A 12,337-nucleotide genomic window follows, 5' to 3' on the forward strand; every position below is an offset into this window, starting at 1 on the left:
AAACCTCCCTCTCCCGCTCCGACTCTAGTTCCTCTAGATAATGCTTAAATGACACGGTTTTAACCCCTGAGCCCATCCCCCACAATGCAGGCCCAATGAAAACGGTAAAGAGACAGGCTGGATTTCACCATCCCGCTGAAGGTCTATTATGCCTTAGGGTCATTTGTGGCACAGACCATCTTGCTGCAGGTCTATTATGCCTTAGTGTCATTTCAGACACAGGCCTTCTCGCTGAAGGTCTATTGAGCTTTAGTGTCAAATCGGCACATTAGCAGCACAACACCAGGGTCAGGGTGGTCTTTGCTTCACTGCCACAGTACTGCTGAGATGTTCTGTGATTATGCACTATAGCATCACTGCATTACATTAAACAACCGTCCTCTGAGCCACTACTGAATGCACTGCAGTTGGCTACCATGCACAAAACTGATTAATCAGAATGACCATGAAAATGTAATATCTAGACACAAAGAACGCTCTGTTGACTTCTGGACTGCTTGGCAAGATCTTGACAAGTTCCACAAAAGAGTAGAAGACACAGTTGAAGCTATGTCACTTGTTATTCTTTACAGTTCCAGCCCTAATGCTGTCAAGCTAATTTACTCAGTCAAGCTTAATTTAGCCATTACATTTACATATATATATATATATATATATATATATATATATATATATATTCACTTTTTCTTAATCCTATTTTTTTGAATTCCCATTGTCATAGATGTCTTAAATCCAAAGAATGAACTAAATTGAATAAGACAATATACATGAAAAATGCACAAGGAATAATTTCATTGTTAGGCCTGTGGTAATTATTCTGTGAGAACAAGAGTTTTTCTTTAATCATGTGACACAATTTCCAGTGTAACATCATTCACTCTATTTTGCTCTGAGGGTGTATCAGGGGGCAGTGATATGAGTGTGTCCAGCATACTCGTTAGCACTCTAATACAAGAAAACATGCATTTAAGCATATGAAATTTAAGTTGAGGATTACATTACTTTTCAACTTAGTTCTCTACTTTAATACATCATCTACTTGACTGCTTATTATATATCTTTTTAATCACTGCAATGTAATTGTCCGATATTCTAAAATGGAGAGAAAACATTTACACATTACAAATTACTGCACAATAAATTTTCACAGTTCAGCTTGAAGAGAATGAAGAGACCCAAGAATAGAGGAACAGAAAAAGTGACCAATAAGAAGAAGGCTGCAGTAATTTTAAATAGTCTAGATGTATTTATATTAATGCCCTTGCAGCCAGAGTTAAGCCACATCGTCTTGGAGATTCGCATTGTGTGCGTAGCCTATAGAGTGTTCCTACTCCTGGTCGCAATACATTCATATCAAAACCCATCTACAAAAATATGTGACACCTTGTCAAGGGATGTAGAGAATAGTTTTTTTCACTTCGAAAAAAAATGTTAAAATAAAAAATAAGCTAGAACAGCACTGACATTGACTAAAAGGAAGTTCTTTCTTTCAATTCTCAGGTTGGGAATTCCGACTGGGTATAATGGTTGATTGTAGAGAAACCAATTGAAAGCATTGAAAAAAAATGTCTGGACGCAGAACACGACAATAAATAAATAAATAAATAAATAAATAAATAAATAAATACTGTCAACGCTGTATTTAAATGCACCATGCGTTTAAGTCAAACTTTCGAATTGTTGCGGCTGCCTCTTCTCTACTGCCTTCAGAAGAAGAATACGACGGTGACGTAAAATCCTCTGCTTTGCGGCAAGACGTATTTCAGAGAGTTTCAGAGAGTATTTCAAGCATGTGTTTCTGAACTGCATGTACCGGTGACAAATTTCAATAAGGAGAAAATAATTTTTAATTTCTAAATGAATTCATAATGTATTCTACAGTGTTATTATTGGTTTTTAGAGACCACACAAAGCGCTCGTGAAAACTAAAACTAGAGTGCCATTAGCCTACCTGGTGACAGCTTTACGTTGCTAGAAGTGCTGGCTAATTTTCCAGTTTGATAAAATGCTATACTTCATAGGTCTTGGCTTGGGAGATACCAAAGACATCACTGTAAAGGGACTCGAAATCATTAAACAATGCAGTCGTGTCTACTTGGAAGCATACACATCCATACTGACTGTTGGAAAAGAGGCTTTGGTAGGTTGGTTCTCTTTAGCCTAATATTTGGCAGAATCAGAATGGCTGGAAAGCTGTGCATTTTAATTGTAATTTTAAAAGTAATTTATCGATACTGTCTTACAAGCATTTAGCGACGTAGGGGAGAACCTGTGACTTACAGCTAAACCACTGAAATGTAGCATTTGTTTTAAGGCTTTCGTGTCAAACGAGTCGGTAAACATTCACCTTTAGTAGACGCGCATAATGTTTGTGTATTAGGCTAATTGCAGGTATTGTGCCTTCTAGCCTATGTCACGGGGAGATTAATTTGCATGGGAGAAGAATTAAAATAGAATAAAAAACATGTGTTCAATGGATGCTGGTAATCGCAGTTTCCTTATTTGGACCTACAGTCACCTCAACTTTCCATATTTTAGTCCCTGATTGACTGGATATTTCCATCCTAATAAAAGTAATTCTGTCTTGGTACGCAATAATTGTTGTTATTATTATTGTTATATACTGTTTTAATATATTGATTCGGTTAAAATTGACAGAATTGGCTGTTTGGGAATTGCAGCTCTCTAGTGTTAAACTGCAGTGCTAGGGGGAATGTATTTGTGTATTTCTTTGTAAGGTAAGATACATGAGCCAAATTGTTAAGAGATTAATGTTTTGTTATATGCTAATGAATGATACTACAGTGATCACTGATTCCAAGTAATTGCTATATATATAGTACGTACTGTGAATATCTGGGTATACCTCACTAAATGTTCTGTCCAGCCTGCTAGGAAGATGAGGCAAAAGAAACGTGAACTCTTTCTTGGTTGTATGAAAACAGGCAGGCTTTTCTGTGGCTGTTCACAATTAATGTACATATAGTTCTTCTCTCATTCCACCACCACAGACTTTGGTTACAACTGGAGCTATTTATTCCACCAGTAGGCTATATTGTGTAACTTTGTTGGTAATGTCCTTGTCGACATAGATCACTGACACAGGCATGGAAATCAATGTCCACACAGTTCTTTTTTTGTGGAGAATCTGCCATCGTTGTGTACAGGTGTAGTGCTCACTTATGTGAATGTTATGGTACTGATATTCAACAAGTCAATTAATTGCTGTCTGGAAGGAGGACACATTACTACCCACTTTCAGTGGTTTCTTGGAAGACTTGAATAATGACCGTTTTCTTCCTTATATTCCATTCATCACCGCAAAACAAATCACACGCTTCGGCTGTTTGATCCACTGATGCTGTATCGCCTCCATAGGAGGAGTTCTACGGACGTGAGCTGATCCTAGCGGATCGTGACATGGTGGAGCAGGAAGCCGAGGAGATCCTTAAGGGCGCGGACGTGAGCGACGTCGCATTTCTGGTGGTGGGCGACCCATTTGGGTAAGGAGCATGAGGTGCAAGGGTCTCCAGTCCCAAATTTTGCACATCCTCCACCATCATATGTTTTTCTCTACTGTTCAGGAGTGTTTGACTGAAGCACAGCGGTTCAGTTTTAAATGGCCACGATACACAGGTGGCTGCTCAAATGGGGCGTATCTGCAGGCTGTGGAAGCTCAGGAAAAAAAACATGGCGGGTCCCTAGTATTTTGTCAGGAAACTCAGAGGGTCAGTAAGCATAGCCAAAAAGGCTTAAAGGATTGTTTTTAAAGGCTCCTGGCTAAATTCTACTACTATAATTGTACTATTGTACTAAAAAGTACTATTTCTGTATATGACTATTTTTCAAATTAAATGGGTCCTTGTGCTCATTTCAAAGTTCAGTGCATTGTCAAAAAACTGTCAATTTAATTTACAATTTAATCATAACTTTTAAATTAAAAGTGGTCATTGTTTAACATTTCGGCTAAACAATTGATGAATAATAAATAATTGACTTAACTTTTTCCAGTTTCACTAAATGTGCGAATTATTTGTATTTATCTTCTCAGCTAACTAATGAGGAAGTGCTTAAATGCTGTTAGTCACCAGCAGCATGCAACAGTAGCATCCCACCATGCACCGAAACTTTTAGTCCTCAGCTACTACCACATCACACGCAACACAGCAGTGTTATAGTAGTTAGTACTAATAATACTAATACTTAAATTAATGCAAAGTGTTCGATCTTAACCTATTGTTAACATCATGCAGTTGACACAATCAATTAAACAGTTAAATTAAATGCATTCTGTACACATTGCAAACAGAAATACATATGTCCTTAAAATAACAGAGGCAGCGGTATCATGGGTTTGAGCGGGAAGATGCGATTCTCCTAGTGAAGACGCCCATGCTATTTCAGTTTTATCTAGCGCTATATCACAAACACATGTCCTGCCCATGTGTTTAGTGGGTGCTTTTACTGTGTAGGGTGTAAAGGGTAAAGGCTTTGCGAATGGCCCTTATCATTACACCCCATCTGTACGGGCTTAAGTGGGAACAGTTTAAAACGGCAGAAATCTCGGGCTGGAGGTCACAGAGAAGAATGCCGCACGGCTCAACGTGGCGATTTCGCGGCACCTTCGCCTCAGACCCAGCTGCAGCCGGTCCCCGGCAGACGCGTACGCGGCTCGCCCGCCGCCGCGCCGCGAACGCCCTGGAAAGGCCTCTGGAAAGAGTTTGCCACTGCTCCCATCTGCTAGAACCACTTGAATGCGAGCTCGATGCGAGAGTCACGGCGAGGAGCGACGGAGCGCTGAGCTCAGCAGGTTTTTTTTGTTCCGTCCCAAAACCACCGAAAGCCCACATGAGTGAGCGGCGTGCCCGGGGCGTTCCTTTTCCCGTCACGGTCGCCCCCGCGCTCGGGGCGCTGCTTGGGTTTCGGTACGCTATAATGACATGCTGCGAGGCCAAGGATGACATTTCTGGGCCCTGGCCTGGCTCTCCTTCCATTTCAGACTGTAACGTACGCGTGTAAATCGATAGCCGTGCAAGCGGCCGTTTTTTACTGACCATGTGATATGCACTTCCACCTCAGACACTTTTTCAAACTAATGAATCGGTCAACGGATGGAATAATAGACGTATCTCTTCTTCTATTTAAAAGGCCTGCATTTGCAATTACCATGTATTGCGTTGTGTTATGTACATTCAGTGTCAGTGTTCATTCGCCAATGGGATTTCATTTGTTGTGTATATTTAAGAGCCACCACCCACAGCGACCTGGTCCTGAGAGCAGTGAATGCTGGGATAGAATACCGGGTCATCCACAATGCCTCCATCATGAATGCAGTTGGATGCTGTGGGCTCCAGGTAGGGCTCCGTCTCCATCTGTGTCTTTTACTGTATCTGTGAGCCAGCAGCCTTTGCACCCCGTCATTTTCTCCTGTCTGACGGCCAGCTGGGCTTGGTTAGTATTTGAATGGGAGAAATGCTGTTTGTGGGCCTATAGGGCCTGGTTTGCCCTTGAGACCAGTAAGAAAAAACAGTGGCCCAGTGCAATGATACTGGCCTGGGCCACTGTGTTGCAGTACATGCCACCTTTCAAATTAAACATCAAATCAAGATTCTGAGGTGATTTGCCCGTGGGCACTTCCAGTATTAGCAGGAATAGACCATTACCTGAAGTCCTTGCTAAAGTGCTTTGGGCATCTGAGATGGGAGGAGCCACATCAACGCAATAGATTATTATTCTTTTCTTGTATGTTTTGCCGTTTGAAGCCCTAAATAGATGTGTCACACCGTCAGTGTGTGTCCGAGCGCCGCTGTCCGTCATCAGTCCCCCAGTGACAGCGGCCATTGTGCCGCTACGCTGAGTGAAAAGTAGGGGGTGAGGAATGAGCCCGTGAGCGCTGGGGCTCCCAGTGCGCGGTCCCGCGCGTTAATAAAGGCGCCGTGAATTGAGCTGTCAGCGCAGGCTTTGTCGCCGCTGGGGCCCGGCCCAGCTGGTCCCGCGCTCCCCAGCGTCGGAGGCCCGCCGTCGGGCCGCCGGCAGAGCGCAGCTGGCCTTTTTTTACACGGCGGATTACCGAGGGGTTCGGCGCAACCGGGCCCTGCCGTTACCGCCGCCGCTCCTCGGACGCGCTAATTGGCCCGCGATCGGCCCCCCCCCCCCCCCGGTCGTGCACAAAGGGCCATGAGCGAGGGGGGCACGGAGGAGCTGGGCTTCACCGCTCCAATTAAGGGCTCGCCGTACGCGAAGGGGCTGGGCCAGGTCAAGCTTGTGTGCGCCTGAGTGAGCGTCGTCCGGTCTGTCTGTACGTCTGCCTTATTCAGACAGGAAATAAACCGTGTGTGTCTGAGTGGGTGTGTGTCCCCATGTCCCCCAGTTATCCTTTTCATCTCTCCATCTTTCCTGCCATTTGATCGATCAGAGCATCCACGACTTCAGTTTCATTAGCGATGAAAGAGGCTGGCCTGGCAGTGCTGTAATGGAGAGGTCTTGGAAGCGGCTCAGATGTGTCATGTGTCATGTGCTGTGCTGTGCTGTGTGTGATCCAGGCACATGTTCTCTGGCAGGCTGGCCAGAATGCCACTGCAGTGCAGCTCCAGTGCCGAGTAACTCGCAGTGAATAACAGGAAGCACCTTGTCTGGGGCGCTTTGTGCTGGCATTCTATAAGATGATAGAGTACTGCTCACACACACACACACACTTACTCACTCACACACACACACACACACACACACACACACACAAACATGCACACGTGCACGCACACACACCCCAACCTTCTACAGATACAGAAGTAGCGCTTGAGGAAAGGAAACAATTCAGCAAACAACGAACATTCTTGTGCAGAGTTTCCACACTTAATTCCTTTGTGTGCTTTTAGACACACACTACATGGCCAAAAGTATGAGGACACCTGACATCCAACATCTCATCCACAATTGAGCATTATTATGGCGTTGGTCCACCCTTTGCTGCTATAACAACCTCCACTCTTCTGTGAAGGCTTTATACTAGATGTTGGAGCATTGGTGCAAGGATTTGCTTCCATTCAGCCAGAAGACCATTAGTGAGGTCAGGCACTGATTGGGTGATTAGGCCTGGCTAACAGTTGGCTTTCCAATTGTTCTCGACAAAACTATTTCTATATGGACCTCGCTGTGTGTCTGGGGGCATTGTCATGCTGAAACAGGAAAGGGCCTTCCCCCCAACTGTTGGGGTAGCACAGAATCATCAAGAATGTGATTGTATGCTGTAGCATTAATATTTGCCTTCACTGGAACTAACCATGAAAAACAGCCCCAGACCATTTGGAAATCCTTGGAGTGCATTTGACAGCAGTGAGTAATGGGCGGTACTTACTGCATAAGGAGCGTGGAGCAGCCTGGTCTAGATGAGTTTCTCTGTACGTTTCTGCTCTTAACATGATGGGCCTTCACCACGTGCACGCTGTGCTCTGGACTTCCACATCCAACCCCACAGGCCTCTGTCACCTCTGGAGGAAGGGGTTATAACAACAGAGATTACAAAACGCTTCCTACCCGAGGCCTGCTCTCTTCAGAGAGACCATAAAGCCCCTCATTTCAGTCTGTTCTCATATCTGATTGTGTTGGGATTCGTGTCACTTCACGCTGTAATGTAATGTAGTAGTGAGTGATAAGGTTAAAATGGCACCCTCCTGGTGCATGTGACATTTCCCAGGTTTCGGGTTGACATGCCAAGTCCTGGGAATCTGTCTTTGAAATCTTGGGAACACGACTCTCTGCAAAACACGGATGTTGGCATCTAACAGTGAACAACCACAGTCATTAGTATTACAAAACCGTTTGTTGGATTTATTTTTTTATTAATTAATCAATTAACAAAGGGCCATTTGGATTTTTTCCAGCTGTATAACTTCGGAGAAACTGTTTCCATTGTGTTCTGGACAGACACCTGGAGACCGGAAAGCTTTTATGACAAAATCCACAGAAACCGGGAGAATGGGTTGCACACACTTTGTCTGCTGGGTAAGTGTACTTTCTTCCTCTGACAAATTAACTCTTCCTTGTCTCGTGACACTTTGAGCGTCTGTTAGCATAGTACAGTACTGTCAACATATGGTCACCCGCTGCGCTAGCACTTTGTCCTAATGACGCGTAGTGGACCGTAGATATTTGAGGTGAAAGCAGATTGTGCGTCAGCGCTCCTGTGATGGATTGGGTCTCTGGATCCCTCGTTATCCCGCTGCGTTCCGCTCGGCCTGCGCGCGTGAGCTCACAGCTCCAGGTGGGACGAACCCGGGGCCTGTGACATGACAGATTGCCCCCGGCGGTGCGCATGTAACCGTGACGGCGAGCGCCATCAATCAGACGCGGAGACGCGTACGGAGCCCCCGGGGGGACCCGGCCCGGACCCCGGTTACCGCCGTTACCACGGAGCGGCGAAACGAGCCGTCCCCACCGCGGGCTCCCGCAGCTGCGTATCAAAAAGCCCTCGCTTGCGTCCACAAAGGAGGCGCTGAGAGTGTGTTTCATCCACAAAGAAGGCGCTGAGAGTGTTTCTGCGCTGGACAGGGGGCCCGTATGTACAGGAGAGAGACAGATGGCTGAATGCTCATAATTTACTTTTATCTGCTCGGGTTGAGGTTCTTTTAACCCCCCCCCCCCCCCCCCCGCACAAGAGCAGGCTCTGCCCTCTGGACCTCGGGCGGGGCTCCCCAGTGACGGCGGGCCTGTAGTTTGGAATAATGAGGACGGGCTGAAGGGCGAACCCCCCCCCGAGCGTCCCGGTGCAGCCCCAGGTGCGTCCTCAGCTGGGGAGGGGGCGTGCGGGGGAGCGCCGCGTTTATTGATCTCATTAGCGAGCCGCGGCCAGCCCCGGGGTCAGCTGCGCCTCCTCCCCGCCCCTCCAGCCGCGGCGCGCACCGGAGACAATGCCCGCCGGAGACGAAAAAAGCAAACACGCTCGGCTCGGCTCCTCCCCTCTGACGCCGCGCGCGCCGTGCTGATTGGTTTGTAAATCACCGGTTCACCTGGCAACGTGAGGACTGCTCATCTGCATGACAGAGACGCCAGAAATGCATTAACAATGAGGAGGTCACTTTCTAATGATTTTTGTTTTTCTTAAACAGTGTTTGTGTAGTAATTATCACTGTGGGTCCTGTAGCTTTCCGTGTCTGACTTTAGGTATGGTGGCACAAAGGTGTACAGTAATTGAAATTATTGAATTATTAAGTAATTATTAAAATGGAAGATTAATATTTGGGTGGGTGTGTGCTGCAGCATCACGCCCAGCAGTTGGATATTGAGTGCCAGTAACAGGGTGTAAACACTGTGAAGAGAACCTCTGTCCGCACTCTGGGGTAAAAAAAAAAAAAAAAAGTTCAGTTAGGTGTTCAAAGAACTCCTTAGTCATGGATGGCCTGAGGGGGAAGTAGTCAAGAAAAAGTGCCAAAACATTTAGCGCACCACTCTAAAACAGCTACTGTTTTCCAGATATTAAAGTCAAAGAGCAGTCCATGGAGAATTTACTGAGGTAAGTCCCTCTCACTTTCTCCCTGTGCCAAGAATCGGGCTCCTGATTTATATCTTGTCAGTCACAAAAATGAGAGTAGTTTGAGGTTTTTTGCAGACGTTCACTTTGCATGCCTTCGTATACGTGCCTGGAGCAGATCCACGTCAGTGAGCGAGGAGATGCTGGGGCGGTTTGTTTGGCTTGGACTAAAGAGCTGTTATCACTGTGGACTTTGGGAAGGATCCAGGGAATTTCTGAAACCCTTCTGCATGTTTACTGGCTGAGCGTTTTTCAAGAGAAAGTTTGTAACTAAATGCAAACTCTCAATTTGTTTGACGCCATAGCCTTCAACAGATATGCTCATTTTGGGGAATTCATTTTACAGTATAGTAATGGATGCAGTTTATCCATTTACACTGGACTGTATACTGGTTTCTCAAGGTGGTATAGTCATTTTGTCAACCGGAGCACACCCAGTCAGTTCATAAAAAGAGCAAATGGAGTTTAGTATTAAGTCATGTATACGAGGAAGGGGGGTTAACCAAAGCATATTTTTCGTATAGAGTGAAAAGGGGCAATTTCTTCCAGATGTAATGTGTAAGTCATGTTATTTTAAGGAAACGGTATAAACGTATGTTGCGTGATTTTGGTTAAAATTTCATTTCTGTGCAATGATCATGTTTCCGTGAGAGAGAAAAAAAATCCAATCTCTTTCCAGTAGTTTTCCAGAACACTTCTTGTGCGGAAATATCTTCCTCTTAGCAGAGGCCAGCAGTGTGTTTAATGGACAGGGAACTGGAGATGGGTTTCTTCAGCTGTTTGTATAGCTGCTGAACAGTAATTAATGGGCAGAGCTGTTCACCACTCAGGAAGACGTGGAGAGGTCACAGGCAGAATAAAAGGGTGCACCCCCACTACGCGGAGGCCTGGGGCTGAGGGGTGCGGGGTGGCTAGAGAAGGAGGCAGAAGGAGGCCTGGTCAACTCAGTGACCCATCTACACAGGACACGTAAGGGCAGAGAGAGTGAACAGAGTGAAAAAGTGAAACAGAGACGGTCGATATCAGACTGAATACGTGGTTTGAGATGGCTCTGCCCATTGAAACTCCTCCACCCTGATTGATCGTAATAACAATATTTGCATATTAGCATGTGCCTATATTCTGGCCAGCATAGATCTGGAGGCAAATTTAGCTGCATGTCTTTATACAGCTAGAGATTTCTCTTGGTCAAGAGTACTAGGGCTGTGTTCAGCCTGATTTGAGCCTGTGACCTCCATAAAGAGGTTGATGGAAGGTGAGAGTGGTAAGACCTGGAGGAGCTAAAACCGATAGCATGAGCACTGCATCTACAGCTAGTATTGTGAGCTTAACTGTTACAGTGTCTAATGAAAATCACTGCACATGCTCAGTCCCACCCCTCCTCTCCTCTCCTCTCCGCAGAGGCCGTAAGATCTACGAGCCCCCCAGGTACATGAGCGTGAGCCAGGCGGCCGAGCAGCTCTTAGAGATCGTGCAGAACCGCAGGGAGAGGAAGGAGGACCTGGGTGAGTAAAGCAGTTCCTCTCTGCATGTGGCTGAGGGCTAGCTTGGCTTAGCTGTAGCCTCTCTTGTTGAGCTTGTTGAGCAAACTTATGTTACTGTGAGCCTGACCAGGTTAACATAGCGAGACAGGATAAATTCACCCTAATTCTGGGGATGTGCTTTACCAATTAACAAATGGTCAGCCATTTCCTCTTAAACTTAACTAGGTATCAAATTGCTAGTTTAATAACATATAGATTACATCTGATAGCCCCTTGCATTTGTCTTGTTTCTCCAAAGTATTTCCAAGTAATTGTTGAGAAAGTTTTGAATTCAAATGGGTATTTTGTCAACAGCAGTCAAACCTGATTCATTGATTCATACAGTGTCCAGTCCCAGGATTGAGAAACATGGCTAAAGGGCCTGATTATAAACCACTGCTGAGATATTCAGTCCGCTGTTCTCCTGACTGTCCCGTAGGCTTCACGGAGGACACAATCTGCGTGGGGTTGGCGAGGGTTGGGGCAGAGGACCAGGCCATCAGGGCGGGGTCGCTGCGCCAGCTGGCGTCCTGTGACCTGGGCGGACCCCTGCACTCGCTGATTGTGACGGGACACCTGCACCCGCTGGAGCTGGACATGCTCCGGCTCTCTGCCGTGGAGCCCGCCACTTTACAGGGCCTGAAGACCCTGGATAGCTCCACGTACACCTCCTGACTCAGACAAAATGGTGGGAACAAGATCATAAAATAAAATGGTGAATCATCAATCGAATGGGGTTAGGATGTATGAAACAGAAATTGCCTAAGTGTTATTTTTCATCAAACAAACCAGGGCAGGGCATGGCGGCATGGCTGCCAAAGCCTCACTAATCATCTTGCAGCTGAACTGGTTAATTAGCCTCGCGTATAGGAATCATTAATGTCGTGTCAGAAAGTAACAACAGTCCGAGATGAATGAAAGATGAAAAAATGACATGGAGAAATGTCAGGCCTACTTCATCTGGGTTGAATTGGAAAAATGAACGCTGACCTTGGAAAATGAACCCATTTTAACCCTAAAATTGTCCAATTTCCAAATATTATAAATGCTGCGTAGTTTTAATTTGATACATATATACGTTGTTTTAATAAACATATGTGCGCGGTCTGTTTTCTCGTGCATTGTCAAACGATACATCGTTGTCAACTCAGAACAGGGCTTTCTATGTTTTATAGATGAGCCGTTTTATCATTAATATAAATCAGACCCCATTTTTACTGCAGCTGGTTTCCTGTAGCATTCCTCCCACATGTGGAACGGGTTTATAGCTGGATGTTACTCTTTATAG

General features: G+C 45.5%; 1 protein-coding gene across 1 annotated transcript; it reads left to right on the forward strand.

Moving 5' to 3' along the window:
- The first annotated feature begins 1,738 nt into the window (after nucleotides 1-1,738).
- On the forward strand, nucleotides 1,739-12,154 carry dph5 (diphthamide biosynthesis 5). Its single transcript, XM_064333260.1, has 7 exons — nucleotides 1,739-2,140; nucleotides 3,379-3,503; nucleotides 5,246-5,354; nucleotides 7,881-8,001; nucleotides 9,469-9,508; nucleotides 10,928-11,031; nucleotides 11,489-12,154. Exons 1-7 carry the CDS (start codon nucleotides 2,006-2,008, stop codon nucleotides 11,722-11,724), a joined length of 870 nt encoding a protein of 289 aa, XP_064189330.1. The 5' UTR covers nucleotides 1,739-2,005; the 3' UTR covers nucleotides 11,725-12,154.
- The last annotated feature ends 183 nt before the right edge of the window (nucleotides 12,155-12,337 follow it).

Source organism: Anguilla rostrata, chromosome 4 (assembly GCF_018555375.3).
Source record: "Anguilla rostrata isolate EN2019 chromosome 4, ASM1855537v3, whole genome shotgun sequence".
Taxonomy (NCBI): domain Eukaryota; kingdom Metazoa; phylum Chordata; class Actinopteri; order Anguilliformes; family Anguillidae; genus Anguilla; species Anguilla rostrata.

Coding starts and splice junctions, on each gene's coding strand:
- dph5 (XM_064333260.1), top strand. CDS start 2,006: ATGCTATACTTCATAGGTCTTGGCTTGGGAGATACCAAAGACATCACT. Junction 5,355..7,880: donor TTGGATGCTGTGGGCTCCAG/GTAGGGCTCCGT, acceptor GATTTTTTCCAG/CTGTATAACTTCGGAGAAAC. Junction 8,002..9,468: donor GCACACACTTTGTCTGCTGG/GTAAGTGTACTT, acceptor ACTGTTTTCCAG/ATATTAAAGTCAAAGAGCAG.